The 20,223-nt window shown below is 39.0% G+C and overlaps 1 protein-coding gene across 3 annotated transcripts in view; it reads right to left on the bottom strand.

Annotated features, from left to right (window-relative positions):
* The window catches only part of PDLIM3 (PDZ and LIM domain 3), a 28,345-nt gene extending 12,113 nt beyond the window's left edge, over positions 1–16,232 (bottom strand). The window contains exons 1-3 of one of the 3 annotated variants that reach the window (XM_077144294.1): positions 15,977–16,232; positions 7,483–7,634; positions 6,176–6,260 (exon numbers count right to left, since the gene is read on the bottom strand). In XM_077144294.1, coding sequence (XP_077000409.1) covers positions 6,176–6,260; positions 7,483–7,634; positions 15,977–16,069 — 330 coding nt within the window. In that variant the 5' untranslated portion in view covers positions 16,070–16,232. The remainder of the gene's footprint in view (positions 1–6,175; positions 6,261–7,482; positions 7,635–15,976) is intronic. The other 2 variants (XM_077144293.1, XM_077144292.1) reach the window with 2 other exon arrangements.
* Between the last annotated feature and the right edge of the window lie 3,991 nt (positions 16,233–20,223).

The raw sequence follows: 20,223 nt of genomic DNA, 5'->3' as shown, positions 1-20,223 counted from the left end.
AAATCTGTGCTGTGGTAAAGAGCAGCTTTTTTCTCATTGACCTCAGACAGCACGTTTTATCAGCCTCCTGAACTTGAAAAGAAGGTCTGAGTTGAATAATACTTAGCCCGTGATTCTCTCCAGTGGGATCGAATTGACTGGTACGTCAGTGGTACTATTTTATTTTCTCCATAATAATGGCTCACTGCCCAGGAGTGGCTGGGTGACTACACAATTTGCTGCTATTCGACAGCAAAATAACTGAATCAAATGTGGCTTTAGAAAAATGCTGAATTCCAGAGCATGAGAACAACTAGTGTAGTCAAACATTTATATAGTAATACAATCTGATTGTTTGAGCTGATTTAATAATGAAGTTGTATTGGCAGCGTTTATGGGTAACCATTATGATTAGTCATTTTTATGGCATGAAAAAAATGAACTGGGAAGAACTGTGATAACAACAATGGTCTGACTCAAGGCAATGTTAGTCTTCTTGACATGAAAGAAGACGGAAGACTAGTGGCCTTAGAATATAGCTTTGGTGCATTATAAAATCTCTGAGGCTAAGATTAGAAGACTGAATCAGGCAAATTCAACGACTTGAGCTCTATGGAACCTAGTGTTTTGTTTTGCTCACAAAGTATGGCTGACCTTAAAGATCTTGTAAAATAAAACAGGATTTACAAAAAATTAGCATAATATGATGGCTTCAAGGAGAAAAAAGTTCTTGGCTTTTATTTCTTCTTATCTTTAAATTGGTAAAAACAAACAAACAAAAAATGGATGGTGAGTATCCTGTAAATGAGGCAATCTCTCTGAGAGTAGTATCTGTGAACTAACAATCACTAGTAGCATTCCCAAAAGGTAGCATATAAATCATTCAGCTCCAAGCTTTTGCTTTGTTATTTTTAGTCTGGTTATATATTGCAAACATGACAAATGTTTATCTTTGTTTCCTACTCAGATCATATAGGGAAAGTATTTCTAATACAGGAGTCAAACATTGGTATTTAGGCTTCGCAAAGCATTAGTTTATGGGTTGCTAGATCATTCCAAAAAGCACAATGAAGTGTATACACCAAAGATAAACAGGAAATTTAAGCATGGCACCAGGGTGAACATTCTATCCAACTCCTACATCATTGTTGGTGGTCAAATAGTATCAAAAGACAAAACCAATTAGCCGTTTAGTGTTCCACTTTAATTCCTTTTTTATTTTTCCTGGAAAACCAGGAAGCAACATAAAATACTAGGAAACAAATTCATATAGCAGTTAATATAGTCCAGCTCTTGTGTTTATTCTACCCAGACAAAAACCATCCAAATGAGTCTTATCTCAGGAATTTAATACATAATCATTCCAGTTAACTAATGCATTTTAAAATATAATTTTTAAATGTTAGGAGCTTATATTAAGGAATAATATTTTGAATCAATGAAATGCTAGAGCTGCCAGAGTAAAAGCCCAGTGACTTGACAGGGCTCTGCTGACTGGTGGAAAGCATGCAGCTTAGAAGACAGTCTCTCTCGTCCTTGGAATGACCCCAGTGATGCTAACACTCAAAGATTAAGTTCACCTTTCAATTTCTTACTTGGACAAATTGTCCACAGATAAAGATTTGACCTGAGAATTGAAGCAGTTACCAGTTCACACAGAACCAGCATGACTGCTACTGATTCATTCGCACGTATACATTTCGAGGAAAAAATGGCGAGGGGATGAGGAAAACAAGCTATTTCAAGTGAACAAATACTTGATCAAATTACCCAAAGGAAAATATTGGATTTCATCATGGTTGGAATTTTGGACAGCCATACCCCTCCTCATGCTCACCCCTCAAATGAAAACTAAAATCACCCTTAAAAACATTTTTCTCCTTCAGTGATCTGTTCTGAGTGCTTCCCCTACTTCCTTGGGGAGAAGTTTGGGAAATGGGGATTAGAAAGCTTGTATGCAGGCTACCTTCCAGTTATCAAAACACTGTAGGGTGCCTGGGTGGTTCAGTGGTAGAATGCTCGCCTGCCATGACGGAGACCTGAGTTCGATTTCCGACCCATGCACCCTGCACTCCCCACCCACCCCCTCAAAAAAAAAAAAAAAAAAAAGGAGTAGCATTGTAGCTAAAAGTTACTCATTTGAAAACATAAAGGACTTCAATCTCTACTCTGCATGTAAGCACATCTTTCTCACCAAATCTTCTATGGAAAGGATGCAATCTTTCCTGTGGCAATAGAGACAGCTTTCTTCTTGTTTATTAAAAAAATGCTTTTCACTTCTGAAAAGCATCTTTTCTATATTGCTATAGCTGTGATATACCTTTGAGTTGTTCAACTAACAGTAAATAAAGATGAGGGTAGTCCTTTATTCAAGTTCGTGAGTTTTGAAGAAGGACAAAGAACTCGAACAACATGCCTTTGACTAGAGATTTCTTTGTCTAGAAAATGCACTCCTGGTCATAGGGCATGAGCAGAATGGCGTGGGAGGAATTCATTCAGTGGGTGAGGAACAAGCTCGAATGTTCCTTTCACATCTAAGGTTCAAGTGTATACTCATGAAATTTTTAAAAACTGTTTAACGATAACATGGGAAAATGAAAAAAATCTGGATATTAAAATTTTAAGTAAATAACTTTTACAGCTGTCCAAGAGAAACTCCCCAAAGCCTAAACGTATATATAGGGGAAAAGATTAGAAATAAATATATTAACAGTTTAATCGTGACTGGGCTTGAATGCTAGGGTTGGGTCCTTTTTCTTCAACAAAAATATATTACTTGCAAAATGAAAAAGACTATTTTACTCTAGTCACAAAGGTTGCATAACTTGCAATAAATCTTTGACTTGGGTTGAGAAATAAGAACTCAAATATTGTATTGCTCAACAGCATTTCATCTACAGTGGCATCTTAAGCATGAGATATTAATGACATTCATTTCACATACTGACACAACGTTGTTGTCCAGAATATTGCTTTATTTGCAAAGCTCCCATTAAAAAAAATCTCTTTGTATGGCTTTATATTAATAATAATAACAGCAATAGTAAAAATATATGCATAACCATAGCATAGTTTCTCTCCAAACTCAGTCCAAAAGTTAAAATCCACTGCTTGATTTTTATCACTACATTTCACTCTCGATTATGTGAGGATATTAGGATAGGAGAAGTTGCACTGAAATTTAGCTGTTGTTTTGTGTAAGGAATGTTTGTCCCGAGGTCCCAAGTTAAGTGAACTGGTCGGGCAGAAATCTGGCCTGAGAACCTCACAAGGAGTAGGAATCTTTGGCCACTGAGGGAAGAGCTGAAATCATTCTTATCTCTGAGTCCTTCAGAAACCAGCCTCCTGGAGAGGATGCCAGTGAGAATTAGTCATGACTTAAACGAATGGAATGTTCAAACACGCTGTCTGACTGCTGCAGCCCTTCATCTCTCTTCACTTCTATTTTTTTTTAACCTACCTCATTCCCTTCCCCCCACCCCATTTGAAGTATTAGATATATCCATAATGTCTAACCCCAGAACACAGGACACATGAGTTAATCCATGACTGACAAGGGGCCATAGTATTTAAAATTAGGATTATCCTTAGAAATCCAATACTTGGGAAAACTGTAGTTATAAACAGTCATAAATTAATACTCATAGGGCCTCTCCTAGAGCTACTACCCAGAGAATGGCCCTTAAACTCCAGTTCTGGAGAAATGTTAGCAAAGCATGGGCTCTTCTCATGGTGTAAATTCAGTAAGTAATAAATACTTCCTGAATCACCTATATCCTTGGGTGGGAGACACAACCATGACTAGGGATCACTGGGGAGTTGCTACTTTGGTCAAATCTGTCTAATCGGCCTATATCTTCATATCTCATATTGATGAAATCAGGTTTAAAAATTCAAAGAAATTGGAAATGGAAAAATAATTTACCAAAGAGTGCAGTACAATCTTTGGATGCAGACTGCAAGTGGGAAAGGAAATACGGAATTCCACCCAGCTTTTCCTAGTGATAAGAGGATGGGTGGTGAATAAATGCATGCATAAAAGAAGACTTTTTTTTTTTTAATGCACCTCATGGCCTTTTTCCTCATCTGTTGCCCCTAAGTGATTGATAAGGTTGAGAGGAAGTAGACTGGCTTGGGCGTTACTACAAAGGGTTATTTATATACAAGTGACAGCTCTGCCTTGAGAACTTTATTTTTTCCTCTTCCAACTATTTCTTCTATCAAAGAAAATGCTGACAAAGCTGTTATTATGCATCAGCCCACTAGCACGCAGAGTGAAGTCCCCATCAACATTCAGATCCCTTCTCACTGCATTTATTACCCATCCCTCCTGTTTCATCTTTTGCTTGTTTATATCCTGGGAAAGGAAACTCTTATCTGAACTATATCCCACTCAACTTCCAAGATCACTTCTCCAACTCAACGGCTGGGGTAGAATACTCTTCTGAGAACTGGTTCCCAGGATTGGTCCTGGGCAGTGTTAAAAAACATACAGTTTATATTTAGGCCCTCCGGGTCATTTCGTATCTTTCATTATTCAGCTATTTATTGAGCACCTACTGTGTGCTATGCCCTGGGGGATTTAGGATGATGAAAACAAACATGGGTCTTGCTTTCAAATATAACGTGTCCTGTTCACTCCCTTTGGGGCCTATTTTCTCCTTTTATTGCTGCCTTGGGCTTTTGGGTTTAGACTCTTCCTTTCTTGTAATTACAAATCTAGGATAAGGATCTAATAAACTCACTCTCTCTAACGATAAGATTATGCAGAATGTTTCTTCTCCTGGAAAGATGGCATTTTAACTGAAAATAAAGCTTTAATCAAAAGTAACTTGTAATGGCCCTTGTAGTAGGAATGAGAAAGTCCTTCCTGGTTTCTAGGACGCTTCCTAGCTCACTGCTGAGAAGGTCAGGAAGCTTTGTGATCACAAACTGGTGGCACCTGTCAGCCTATTATTCTTTACAATGAGAGCTCCTTACTGAGTACCTCAATGAGCAATGCAGCATGCTAAGAAAATGGAGATTTATGGAGGCAAGTGCAAAACTGGAAGAACAAATGCAGGAGTTGATGTCTCCAAAAGGGTAAAAGTGCTGAAGCATAACTTATAAATATGCTTTCAGTTCATTTTTTTTTTTTTAACATGGGCAGGCACCAGGAATCGAACCCAGGTCCTCTGGCATGGCCGTGGCCCACCCTCAGTTCATTTTTTTGTGCAATAAAGCTGTATAGAAAAACAACAGTTTGGGGATATCTAATCAGTTTAGGAGGGATACTTATTCTTTTTTCTTTTTTTACATGGGCAGGCACCAGGAATCAAACCCAGGTCCTCGGGCATGGCAGGCAAGCACTCTTACCTGCTGAGCCACCGTGGCCCACCCAGGAGGGATACTTATTGAAAGGGGGATATTCAATTTATAACTCTTTGTTTCTAAACCCGGGAAGCTTCTGACTAGAAAGGAGTTCTAAAACCTTTTCTTAATTAGATTTTCTGTAACATCACAATGGAGATTTGGTTTAAACTGAGGTCACTGGAGCTTTTGAAAGCAGACATTCAGATAAGCATCAGATTATTAGATGATTTTAGTTTCTCAGAGTTGCCTCAAGGGAAAATACTTTATCTTTTGTAATTCATCTGAAAGGGCAGAACGTTACCATGTCAGCATCATACGAAATTCTTTTCATAGAGTATGTTTGAACTATAGAATGCCAAATTGAGAATTAAAGGAGGATATAAAATAAGATCTGAAAGAAGACGCTGAGGGCTTTAGGTTCACCATAACTATTAGTTAGGGACACCAGTTGCAAATGGTAACACCCTATTTCAAATAGGCCACCCCTGTGAAAATAAAACAAAACCATTGCTTTGTTTTAACAATGACCTCCTGTTCATTTGTCAGAAATCCATCATAAGAAGTGAAAAATAAGTTGGTTATATGTAGGTATAGCTAAATTATTCCCGATGAGAACATACTTATCTTTTAACAAGATGTTTGCCTAAGCAAATTTCTTTTTTTTTTTTCTTGCCATGAGAAAACGTGGATAATATAAATTAATCTCAGAGAGGAAAGACAGATGGCTGTTTTCCCATCAGGTAACTTGCTCTGATTTTTATGTTTGCCACTTTTTCCTCTTGGGAGGCATCCACATCATTTAAATGGGTATAGAATACGATATCTTTTACTCCAAAGTTCCTACCTGTGGTTCTGATTCCAAGTTGACTTTGAAAGGGTGAGCTTTCCCATCTTCAGATACCTGCGGAGACCACAGGTGAGTTTCCCCCCTGCAAATAAAATGAAGTTCTTACATTCCAAATTCTAATGGCACTTCTAGTTTAACACAATTTAATTTTCCCTTACGTGGGTGAAAATACAAGCAATCCTCTTGAGGATTGAAGCAAAAGCAATATTCTTTGCTCTCCAATCCAATTAGCCTTATGCTTTTAGTGTCCTTTTAAGAAGTCTGAAACGGATCAGAATTGCCTGGAGGATATCGTGCAGTTTTTTGGAGAAAACAGGTGTTCACTGTGGAGGGAAACAGTGCAGGAGGGAGAGCTTCTGGAAGCACACCCTGCAGAATGAGCACAAGGCAAGCTCCCTAGTCTTCCTCTCCTACCCAGGTCACCGCAGGAGAAAGTGAGTGATTTGCCAAGTGGAGTTGCCACTGGCATCAAGGAAATGTGCTTTGTCCAACTGTTCTCAGGCAGCTTTTTGGGACCTTGTGGTTCCTAAGGGACTGTATGCTTGCCAGGAACAAGATTATGAACAGAGTCAATTTCACCCCATGAAATGGCAGATTGGCTGATGTATTGTGCCTTCTGTACCACAGCTGGGAAAATTGGGATCAGTCTGAATTGCAACAGGATAAATGCACATAACCACTAGAACAAGTCATTATTTTAATGATTTAATTTCAGATTAAGGGGATGATGGCATGAGAACAGGTTCTCTTTCCTAATATTCTTTTTGGTCAGAAATGTCTCAGGATCGAACACACTCACATGGGCATGCACTCTCACATAAGATTCTTTTGGGCTGAATTCTGTACAAAACAGCCAATGGCATACAGAATATTAGCAACCAATTGCTAACATCATCACATTTTGGTAAGTCAAGAGGTTCTTTTAGGAGAATTTTAAAATTCTAACCCATCCTCTACTACATTTAGAACAGCGGTTCAATGAGCTGTGGTGTGAAGGGTCTTTGCGGTGCGACCAATAGCTTTAATGGTTCTTTTTTCATAGTCAACTGGGTTAGTATAAGAAAAAAATCCTTCAGCTTCTATCTTCATTCTGTTTTCCAGAGAACTGCTTTCAGAATAGTTTTTCAACAACGATCAAATTGACTCCAATGAAGAGCAAACTAAAGTGGCCAATATATTAAAAAGTCAGTCAAAATTCTAAGTCCTGTGACACTCTTGCACTGGGAAGATGAAATCACTTATAGTTCTGGTTCAGGTTCTCCTGCAAAACAGATCAAATTTTAGCACCATTAATTAAGGAGCACCTGTCAATTTTGAGACACAGCTGGTGTGCTGCTGCTTTAATCCTGTCCTGTGCATCAGCATGAGTCATGGACTCTGTACCGAAGCCATCAATAGCCAGGATGACATCTCCAGGACACAGGTTGGCAGCTGCCGCCTTGCTTCCTGGAGAAATCTGGAAGAAATCATGGCACCACTTAAAAACTAACATTTTTGCAATGTCTAAAGTCTTGTGTTTGCTTTGTAGTTCAACTTGGTGACCGCAATGTTTCACTGGGCATGAGATTTTAAATCTAACTTAAAATATCTCTTAATTGATCAGTTATTTTTAGCTGTATTTCCTATCACATTAAGTTGTTTTATTACTAATCACATTTCATCTGTGATGGCATCTCTTGCTCTTGCTCTCTCTTTTTGAATCTTCTGCAACTCCCTGTCTCTGAATTATATTTTCTTTGTTTAAAATAAAGAAATATATATATTTTTAGTTAAAATATCACCCAGATCCCTCTATTCAGCAGTAGAGCTTTTGTACATTTATAGTTTATCATCTATGGGGGGTGTACTTTAGATGTAGAAAGCTGTAAAGAGCATCACTCTTGTACTAAGAAGAAGAAACTAGATAATCTAAAAATGATAACATTTCTTGAACTCTTTAGAGAGCTTAAGTCTTGGGGCAACCAACTAGTCTGAAATGTAAGGAAAATCTAAGTAAATTTCCAAGGAAAGGCAAGATGTGACATGCGTTCACCTGTATCAGAGCTTGAGAGGAAAACAGAGCTACCATACTAGATGCCAAGAAGAATTCAGCTAAAATTATTAGTGAACTTCTAAGGTTGAGCATGAGTCAGCATAAGAGTATGTATGAAACCCCAAGAATCCACAGACACAAGGGAAATTTGCATTCATCCACGGTCTCTTCTCCATAAACAAAAAACAGATGGAACAAATAGAAAACAACTCTTAAGATGATATATTTTAGTCAACTCATATTGGTAATTACATTAAATGTAAATGGTTTAAACACATCAATTAAAAAACAGAGATTGTTGAACTAGATTATGCTGCCTGCAAGAGAGTCGCATATTTTGGGGTGGGAGAGGATGAAAGGAATAGTTATGGATACGGGAAAATATGGTTGTTAAATGTTTTAAAATAATAAATATGAAATCATTATTATGTTGAGTATTCATATTCTTTTTATCATTATACTTGCTCCCAATTTTTCTAAGTCCCAACTACTTAACATGGCCTAGACAGCATCATATCACTTGGCCCTGTCTACTTCTTTAGTATAATTTAACACCATTACCACTTCCCCTCATCCACTGTGCTCTAGCCATTCTGATTTCCACTGAGTTCCTCACATAGGCCTCCTTTCAGGGGATTGTTTTTTAACATGTGCTGTTCTTTCTATCTGAAATGTGTCCCTTTACTTTTCATCTGGTTGCTCTGCCTCACCCTTCAAGTCTAGGTATAAATGCTGCATTGTCAGAGAGACTTCTCTGACCATCTAAAATAGTTTCTCCAGTCCCACCTCCTGTTCATTTCCTTTGTGGCATTAACCATAACTTGTTTGTTTCTTGGTTTTGTCTTTATTTACTTGTATATTGTCTGTCTTCCCAACTAGACTTGAAGATCTTGAAGGCAGTTACAATGTTATGTCTATTTCTCTTCATAGTGTATACTCCAGGGTTTGGAATTAGTCATTGATTACAAAAAATAAATGAAAAGGCTATTTAAATCAGAGCTTATAAAACAAAAAGAACCAATCCCAGGGTGGGCCACGGTGGCTCAGCAGGCAAGGACGCTTGCCTGCCATGCCAGAGGTCCCGGGTTCAATTCCCGGTGCCTGCCCATGTAAGAAAAAAAAAAAGAACCAATCCTTACACACCAAAAGATTATGGCTATTAATGTCAACCTATCATTGCTATATTTGGAAGTTCTCACTACTTAATGTAGAATAATTCATAGGATTGGATTAAAGCCAAATTGTTCCAAGAATAAAGTAGACTACTCTTAATGTTTTACTTGAGGACCAGTCATTAATTAACTTTTTAATTTGTTTATTATAGCTATTTATTCTACTTGTTTATGTGTTTGCTCTAGCTACCTCTTCTGTTTAATTTTGTGGTTATAAAGGAAACCCAAGATTCATCTAAATAGATACAATTGCTAAAATAATACATTCTCATGTGTTCTAGATCTTCAATTTCATCCTAAAAATGCTATTGTATTCACTTTATTTTAATTGTCTCACTGTATCAATATGATCATTTCCCAGTGGGGACAGTTGAGAGAAGCTGGGTGAATTCAACTGGGAATGGATATAATTAAGCCTTTAGTAGGCATTTCAAATAATTTAAGCCTTTTAATTTTCTCTAGATACAGTTTCTTAAAACCAGTTAAACTTCTATAGTTAAATTTAAAACTAATAGTTTAGAGTTAGAGTTAAATTTCTAAGACCAGAATGCTATTATTTGAGTTGAAACATGGGAAACCATGCCTCAATTTTTTTGCTTTGAAAATGTCACTTAAAGTTTCTAATATACTTAAATAGGTTTAAGTGATCTAACACTCAATCCTGATTTAGAAAAGCCTAACATTATACTTTAGCTCTGGTTGGGTGAATGGGTGACAGAATTGTGTGTGTGTATTTATCTATACAAATCTTAAGTGTCCTGGACCATTACTAAGTTTCATTAACAGTATTAATACTAAGATTACTAATACCATGTTTCAGGTGTTAAGTAGGAAAGGTGGGCAATGGTGATGGCCAAAACCTACAACTGACTTTGTGTTTAATTTGGCAGTTGTTATCCTGAAACCTTCAAGGTGGGAGTTGATAAGAAAAGAGGATGTAGAGAGAGGGATAAGAGAGAAAGAGATCCCTTCACTTTTTCCCAGTTCTCAAGTTGAGTGGGGCTAGTGGTCATGAAATGGCCACTACACTGTCCAGGTAATTTAAAGTTAAGTTATCTGTTGTATCATAAGACTATATTATTTCTAAGCTAATGAACTACTTTACCTTATTGCATACAGTTTTTATCATTTGCTATTTTTATTACTAAATAAGGAGAGGCGAGAGCTAAAATGAGGCACAGGGATTTTTCAATGGCTTATGTATTTTTAGGTTCAATAGGGTATCAAATGTGAGTAATAATAGAGAGATAATTGAAAATACTGCCACAATCAATCACTTATCACCATGCTTTCAAAACTGCCTGATCACAAGAATCACTGGTGGCCCATGTTGATAGCAAGCATGCTCAGATCCTACTCCAGATATTCAAAACCAGAATCTCTAGGAGAGAAACCAGAGATTTTGTATTTTGGAAAAGTACCTCCAATGATTCCAATTATTCATATCAACCTCTTATTTGGACCCATTTTAAACCCAGATCAAACATTTATAATATCCTAATTGATGTGGGAGACATAGGGAAGTCTAAGATAAGGCCCTGATATGATTGCTATGTTAAGAATAAAATATTTGGGTGCACGGGGGGTTCAGTGGGAGAATACTCATCTACCATGTGGGAGACCCGGATTTCCTGACCCGTGCACCACCAGAGAAGCGGGTTTGAGTGCGAAAGGACGCTCTGGCATCAGATGTATACAATCATTTTATATCATGTAGACAAAAGAAGCTGTAATATTCTGAACCATTTGTGAAAACAAACAATCTGTAACTTGGCTGTGAGGGTAGACCTACCTTCTGGGTGGCCTAAGAACTTAAGAAAGAGACTCCTCAGTCCCTTCTTGCAAGATAAAAAAAAGGAATTCACTGAGATATGTGAACCTCAAACTTTATTCTATTGAAATGCTTAAGCCAGGGTGGTGCATCATTGGCTCAGTGGCAGAATTCTTGCCTGTTGTGCCGGAGACCAGGGTTCGATTCCCAGAGCCTGCCCATGCAAAATAACAACAAAAAAACCCCATAGAAATGCTTAAGCCAATTATATATGGTATTTGAAATAACAACCTTTTTCTCCCAAACTGAATGTCCAAAACATAAATTTTATATGCACAAAGTGTAGCACCCCTATTGCCTGGAAATTGCCTTCCCACAAATTGTGTTTATAACAACTCCTTGCTAAATTTGTTTTGAGAATGTCTGGTGTTTGAGCTATCTTATTTATTTATTTTTTTCATGGGCAGACATCAGGACTCGGACCCGGGTCTCCGGTATGGCAGGCAAGAACTCTGCCTGCTGAGCCACTGTAGTCTGCCCAGAGTTATCTTATTTTATTTCTTAGTCTTTTTTTTTTTTTTAAAGATTTGTCCAGTTGATTAAGTGAATTGTAAACAATTATATCCTGATTTAAGTGACTTGTCATTTCAATTGACTGAGTTATATGTGTCCCCCTCCTCCCAGCTCTGGTTGGAGCAGATGACCACAATCTAAAAACACTGCTGTAGTCTGCATTTGTAGACTGTGAAGCAGGGAGGAAAGAGTACAACTTGTAGGCTTGTAGGAGGACAAATGTTTATTTAGTTGACTCAAGGACTGCATATCACATACGGGACTTTATTGTGGCGTTAAGTCTAGACATCAATATCTCAATTCTTGGTCTATTAAGAAAGTACCTAAATAAATAAGCCAGAAACAAAAACAGCAATGGTATGATCACCTTTAGAAAATGCTTATAAGAAAACAGGGGCCTAGATTGTAAGCTTTTAGAGCAGACACATTAAGTCCAGAGTGGTGATTATTATTTCTGAATTTTGAGAGGTTGTTTTATATATATAACCTGATATTTAGAGATAAGAATGAAGCTGAACAGGTTGGATTAAAGTAATTCGGAACATAGGGGTAAGGAAAACAGTGTCTATCTTTTAGACCCACACATACTCTTTGCGACCAATGGAAGAAAGGTGTATTTGATCTGAAACTGAAATTTTCTGTAGTGCATAATCTAAAAAAAGAAAGAAAAGAACTTACCTAAAACATACAAATCTAACAATAAAACAATCTCCATTTGTTCTTTATTGTGGAATATTTTAGAGAACACAATCTGTGTCTATTTATGATAAAGTTATGTGAAAAGTGAAGATTTTAGTTAATTGTTCATATGATGTCTATTTTTACAACATATTTGATGTGGTAGGCACTAAGTGACCCCCAAGTTAGAAAGCCCCTGCCCTCAGGCACTGTGCAATCTGGTGGCCTACGGATGAACTCAAATATCTGGGGTACAAGGCACGATATAATACCAAGGAGAGTTAGAGGTAAAAAACTATGGTAATCAAATGGATGAAATGGTAGTTACTAGAGGAAGGCTTGGGAGGTGGTATTGGAGTGGGCTTCCACAGGCAAGAGAGGACAGGGGGGTGAGATGGAGGAGAGGATTCTGGGACAAAGTGAAAGCAAAGACATGTTAGGGAGATCCGGAATAGTCCAGAGTAACGGCGCCAGAGGTGAGAAGAGGGAAGGGAAAGAGGGGAAAAGAAGAGGGACCAAATGAGGTTGGAAGTGTGCATTTGGATAGATGGTGGAAAGAAGCATGGCTGCCATCGAAGGGGTTTTAAGAATGGGGGAGGTATGTGCAGCCTTATATTTTCCAATACTGGGCTGATAAGACTATGCAGGATGCACTGGCAATGAAAGTCTAGCTTTTGAAGTCCTGAGTAGGGACACTGGTAGAAAGAAAAATAAGGAAGAGAGAGTCAATACATATTGAAGACATAGAATCCATAGGATGGGGTAATGAATTAGATGGCAAAAAACACCTATTTGGAAACATCTAGACAATAAGCAGGAATTTTCATACATGTGGGTTTATGAATGCAGTAAAGTCATAGCATCAGAAACTTGAATATGGGCTATTGGGGCCAGGATGGGGGGAAGGAAGGGGGAGTTAATGCTTAAATTGTACAGAGTTTCTGTTTGGAGTGATGGAAAAGTTTTGGAGATGAATGGCGGTGACAGTAGCATAACATTGTGAATGTAATTCACACTGCGGAATTTTATATTTGAATGTGGCTAGAAGGGGAAATTTTAGGTTATATATATGTTGCTAGAATAAAATTTTTAAAAAATCATGAGACTGTACAGCACAAATAGTGAACCCTGATCTAAACCATGGACTATAGTTAATAGTACAATTATAATAATATTATTTTATCAGTTGGAACAAATGTATCATACTAATGCAAAATATTAATAATGGGGGTAGTGTATAGGTACTCTGTCTTTTCTGCATGATTTTTCTGTAAACCTACAATTTCTCTAATTAAAAAGAAAGAAAGAAACAATGCAGGTTTTGGAGGCAGGTAGACCTGGCATCAAATCCTGTCCCACCACTTGCTAGCTCTGGGATCACAGGCAAGTTAACAAACCAGTTTAAGCCTCACTATCTTCATCTGCAAAAGGGAAAAATAATGGTATGAGTCTCATGGGATTATTATGAGATTTAAATGAATTAATGCAAATAAAAGACTTAGAATTGTGCATGGCAAGCAGAGGAGTACAATACACATACAACCTTACTCGTACCTTTAAAAATTGTATAAAAATGATGAAGCAATAGAATAATTCTCCCATCTCATCACAACACTGGTAGTTATTTTTGCCTAGTACCTTTTGGTCTTTTTCCAAATGATTTCAATGGACATCTTCTGAATTAGGTGGATATGCATTCATTTCTTCGACAAAAATCAACTATGTACATGACTTTGGGTACAAAACAGTTTACCTACTATTCTTAGTTAAAATTAATCAAAGAAAAAAGGCATAGTTGAATGAAGCAGTCATATATACTCTTGCACTGTGATTGAACCTGATGTCAAAATGAGCAAGAGAAATTAGTTAAGATAAAAAAATTTAAAAAGGAATTGGCTTTCCAAGTGACAAAGGCCATTATATCAAATATGTTTACCGAAAGCTTCTCCAGGCCAACACCAGAAATGTAAGCATATTGCTGCAAAATAAACATTGTTTATAAGGTCAACAACTCAAATTTTCAAACATATTATTGATCATATCGATGTTACACAACAATAGCAAGGTATTTCTTCTATAAATCCCTTAAAGGATTTTTGTGACAAAATTTATTTCTTTAGGATTTAATATAAATCTGATTTAGCCTTTGTTATTATTCAAAGCTTATTTCACTTAATATGAACAAATGAAAACGAAACTCTAGAAGCTTTAAAAATATTTCTTAGTAGAGACAGTGGAAACTATTCCTTTGGTAAATCCATAAAAGGCATTGCTTGGACCGGATCACTGCAGCATTTTCTGCTTAATTTACTTAGGAACATTTTGTTGGGCTATGTCAAGTGTTTATATCTCCATACAAAAACACGTGTCAGATATGTTTACATGTTTTTGAAAAATGTAAAACAAAGCTTGAAAGGTTCCATTGAATGTGTCTGTATGGTGTATGCCTGGAGATATTTTAAAAGGGACTTTGGTTCCCAAATCTCATAGAGATATATAAACATATTAAAAGTTTATTGCTCTGATTAAAATCTCTGTGAGTGACTCATACTATAAAGTCCATATTTATAAGCTATTATATAAACAGTAAAGAAAGAAAACTATAATATTCCGAATGTTTATGCTTTTAAGTTAGGTTTGAAATGTCTTGCATGTGATAACTGAAAGAATAATTTTCTATTAAGACAAACACTTGTATTAGAAAAAAATCAACGGGACCAAATAATCAGTTTAGATCACTTTAGAATCAGTCCTAGGAGCTTACTGATTAGACCCTGAGGTTTCAGTTTTATTCCCCCCACCACCCCCATTAGACACTAGAGCGCACTAAGAAAAAGATGACTTTCATAAAGAAATTTTATTTTCAGTTATTAGGTTGAGTGATTACTTTCCAGCAGGTAAAACCATCTACGCTTTCTTTGTAGTCTGTTATAGGTGAACTTCCTAAGCCAAGTTCCCAGCGTTGGAAACTATTTATTCAAAATGCCTGGAAACCCTAGAATACAATTAGTAATACTTTCCCTGCCTAGGTTGATAGGCGTGGTTCGGGCTCAGGTGGTGCGTGCAAGCTCTGCGTTGAAATTTACATCCAGACCCCCCCCCCTTCCAAAAGCAAGCAAGCAAAAAAACGCTAGAGGCATTTCTAGCTGCAAAAAGTAACAGCTGGTGTGGGTCCCTGCGCCTCTCCCTTCTGGCCTCCCGCCGCGTTTGCTCCTGAAGGGCACGGAGCGGTGCAAGGCGAGAAGGCACCGCAGCCTCGGCAGCTTAGCCTCCGCGGAGCGCAGCGAGCTCTCAATCATTTTTATCTCTTCTCGGAAAGTTGCTGAGGGGGTCCGAGAGGATACAGAGACTTTTTGAGCTCACGCTGTTCATTCTGTAAGCTGCTCGGCATCTTCCAAACCTCAGGCTGCGACGTTGCTGGCAGCCCCCGGACCGTGTGAGCCCGAAGCCCAGGACCCACCGAGCGCTGGGTGCCGCCCGCCCCCCGCTCTCGGCTCCCCAGGACCCACCACGCCTCCCGCAGCGCCAGAATCCCCGACTTGCTGCAAAAAGCGAGCGCGGAAAACACCTACCCTGGTGATGATCAAAGGCTGGTTAAAGTCTATGCCCCCCGAGAGTCTGAACCCCCAGGGCGCAGGGCCCGGGAGGATCACGGTCTGGGGCATGATGCGTCCCTCCGGCGGGGCGCCTTGGCTCCCAGGGAGTGGGGCGGTGAGGGGCGGCCCTGCCCACAGCGACTGCCCCGGAGCAGGACAGCTCACTCTGCGCCCGGGACTGGGTCCTGGCCGGGGGCACCGCAGCCCCAGTGCTTTATCCCCGCTGCGGGGTGACGTCACGGAGCTAACCTCCTCCCCGCCCCCTCCCACCAAGAAGAGCTCCAACTTTGGAAGTAAGAGACCGGCCAGACCCGCGGGAGGTTAGGGACGCGCCCGGGCTGGGTGCAGCCTCCCCGAGCTCTCCAGCCCGCCGGCGGGCGCTGGTGGAGGCTTCGGGTTACAGCTGCCTTCGCTCTCTTAAAGTAACACCTGTCCTTCTGTTTAACTTCTGCTGGAAGCTCCGCATGCCAAGTAAAAACCTCTTAAAACCACAGCCTCTGTAGAGGCTTTCTACTAAAACAAAACGCGAACATGACCAATGAAAATCTGTTGGTTTTGAGCGCGCTATTTACAAGTTGTGTGACCTTGGTTAAATTACTCGGCGTCTTTAGTCTCAGTTTTCTCATCTGTAAAAATTAGGAGTGATAACTGCACCTACCTCTATAACATTACCCTGAGAATGAAATGAGCTAACTCAGCCTGGAGCCTGGCACAGTCTAAAGGCTCAATTGATGTTAAGTATCTCTCCATTAAAATATGTGTACATATTTTGATATATATTTATGGACCTGTATATCATATACTCTAATACACTTCCAAACGAAGAAATTGGAAAAGGAAAATATCATGCACTCATATCTCCAAATTCGATGGCATATCGAGTAGTACTGACGACTGGGTGATTAATCGAATATTCAAAATGTATTTCGGTTTTGATTAGTAATTGTACCGCCCTCAAACTCCGTCCCCAAATGTGCAGATTTAAAGAAGCATTTGACACACGGAAGTGAGTGTAACAGTAACCCTGGAGTTGAGACTGTCCCATTTGGAAGCTGCAGGCAAGGTGAGGGTGCTGAGTGGCGTGTGAGTAAGGGGGACCCGGAGGACCCCAGAAGAAATTGCACAGAGGAAAAAGAGGACAAGTATTCACTGAGCATCTTGTATGGCCAGGTGCTAGAGCAATTGTTTTATATGTGATCTTAGTTTCTTCTCACAAGTCCATCAGATTGCTTATTATGAATTCCATTTTTTTTCCAGGCAAGGGAATAATTTCTGAGATGGTAAGTAGCTTGCATAAGGTCACACAGGTAATAAGTGGTGGAAATGGGATTGCAAACCCAGGACTGCCTGATTATTTCCTGCTGGTCATGAGGGTGCAGGTAGGAACTTTGGCATGTGGAATCACAGGTTTCCGATGTTAGACACCACGCATATTCTGATTCCCAAAGAGAGAGAGAAGGATAGGGGAGGAGGATGAATGAAATACTTTAAAGACCCAAGAGTGAGGGTTTTTTATTTAATTTCAGTCCAGAAGAGCAGAGCTGCAGCATACCTCTAATAGAATGGTATGTTTGGAAGCAGTTTTAAGACTGATGTAGAAAAAAGAGAAAAACAGCTCAGGAAGCTGTAAGCACAGAGGACCAGCCTGGGAATAGTGCAAATCACAAAACCAGGTTTGGCACTACTTTTGATCACTGTGGTGTATAATATAAAAGTCCCAGGGGATAAGCATTTTCTGGTCTCAGACATTTTCCAGTGCTCCACCTCTGTTGGAATATCAAGGAAACAGGCATCATATAGTCTTGTTGATTTTGCCTATTTGGACTGGCTACATTATTGCAAAGCACATTTCCTCTGTCCTTTGCTGGCTGGGGCTGCATGGTATAAATGCACATGCGCACAGCATCACACCCTGTCCCCTCCCCCCCACAGGTCAATTTAGAAAAGAAGCATTCAGACAAGTTATTTGGGAGTATAATTGGTATAATTTATTTATATCTTATGTAATGACCAGGCGTATATAATCAGTTGATTATATGCCCCCCCCCCCTTTTTTTTTGCCTTTTAACTGGTCATTTTGGCTTCTTTTAGATGCAGGCAGCATCAGCATCTATGTAACATCTGAAGATATCTTAAAGTTTTGTAGGGTATAGAAAGCAGGCACGTGAAATGAGCAGTGTTTCTTACATCTGTTCTCAGGTTTAGAGCCCATTACATCTGCATTAGCTTCTTATACCAGAAATGGAAACGCTTTCAACAAAAGGGGAATTTAATAAGTTACAAGTTTACAGTTTTAAGGAAGTCAAAGCAAATCCAAATTAAGGCACTAAGAAGAGACTACCTTCATTAATGCAAGGCCAGTGGATCAGGAACACCTCTGTCAGCTGGGAAGTCACATGGCTGGCATCTGCTGGTCCCTTGCTCCTGGGCTCCATTGCTTTCAGCCTCTCTCCCTTTGGGGGTTCCTCACTTTGCTTTCCAGGGCTGGCTTTCATCTTTTGGATTCTCTTGGCTCTCTCCAGGTCTTGGCTTGCTTAACATCTCATGTTGATGTCTGCTGGGCTCCAAGCATCTCCACATCCATGTCTGTTCACCAAGTGTGTGTGTCAGCTCTGCTCTGAAGTTTCTCTAGGCTCTGTTGTTTCTTATTCTTTCCAAAATGTTTCCTCTTTTAAAGGATTCCAGTAAACTAATCCAGATCCTCCTGGAATGAGTGGAGTCCCATCTCCATGTAATCAAAGACCACACCCGCAATTGGATGAGTCGCATCTCCATGGTGATAATCTAATCAAACATCTCCAATCTACAGTATTGAATTAAGATGAAAAGAAAGGGCTGCTCCCACAAGTTTGGATCAAGATTAAAGCATGGATTTTTCTGGGATACATAATAGATTCAAACCTGCACAACACTTCTCTGAATCAAACAGCAAAGTGTTCAGAGGTGACTGTGAAGGTAGGTGTGAGAATAGCTATGAGGGAGTATTCTTAGGAAGAAGCAGGGCTCTGATCTTAATTCCTCTTTAGAGGTCACTGCTTCTGCACCCAGGTAATTTTCTAGGAAGAAGTTCTTTTTTTTTTTTTTTTCATGACTCCTTTTCTTTCTTTAAAAGAAGGACAATCAACTCCGAAATTATTCTCTTTATGATCCCATCAAATATAACTTTTTTGACTCTCATTTTAAACCAGTTCTAAAAGGTCTTAAACTTTTTCTTTTTAGAAGAGGACCAATAAAATTTTTCCTTTTACTCATATAGCTGGAAACATTTCCTGCTAATTTAAACAATCAAGCATCTCTCCTGTTTTAATTCTCACACCTACAATATTAACTTTGAACTCTCACCGATTTTTGATACTATTTCCTAACCACCTATGGAATAAATCTACCAGGACAATTCAACCGGAGCGAAACTTAATCTAGTCATTTTCATTACCCATATCAACTGATTTCCTGGTCCCCCATCTTCCCCAATGTCTTCATTTCTGCTCATTTTTCTGTTACTGCTCCAGGCCTCCAGGATAGATGCTGTAATTTTTCTCTCATCTTTATTTCCTATGTCTAATATGTCACTGCATACTATGGTTTCTTTTATTTATTCATTCAACAAGGATTTACTGAGCATCTACAACATACCAGGCACTGACAAAGACTAATAAGAGCCATTTTGAAGCCTCTTGGAGCCAGCAGTATAAAAGTAGAGTCAGAGATGTAAAATGTGACCACATAGTGTGATGAGTGTTGGGACAACCTTTTGTACAGTGATGGAATAACGGATAGAGTAATGAAGGCATCAAGGGAAGCTTGCAGAGGAAGAGATGTTAGGGCTGGGTCTTGAAAAGTAAGTAGGAATTTTCCAGGTGGCTAGGAATTGGGAGGGGAACAAGAGGGAGGATATTCCGGGCAGAGAAAACTGTATAGGATATGCAGTGGCAGGGAGGAATGAAACAGATGATAAATTAGGAAACAGCAAGTAATTTGTTATGGACAGAGCTTAGCACATTGGGTAAGAACAGGACAAAAAAAGAGTCATAGTAGTCAAGGGTCATTATCAGACAAGATCTAGTATGTTACAATAACATGGTACTTTAACCTAGCAGGTCCCCTCAGAGGGTTTTAAATGACATGTATAATAATCAGATTTGCATGTAAAGGATGCAGATCATTCTGATGGTAGGTAGGAGGATGAATTGCAGTCGAGGGAGAGAGGTGTCAGGGAGTCCAGT

The sequence above is a fragment of the Tamandua tetradactyla genome, chromosome 26 (assembly GCF_023851605.1).
Source record: "Tamandua tetradactyla isolate mTamTet1 chromosome 26, mTamTet1.pri, whole genome shotgun sequence".
NCBI lineage: Eukaryota > Metazoa > Chordata > Mammalia > Pilosa > Myrmecophagidae > Tamandua > Tamandua tetradactyla.
This window is presented reverse-complemented; position numbering and strand designations above follow the sequence as displayed.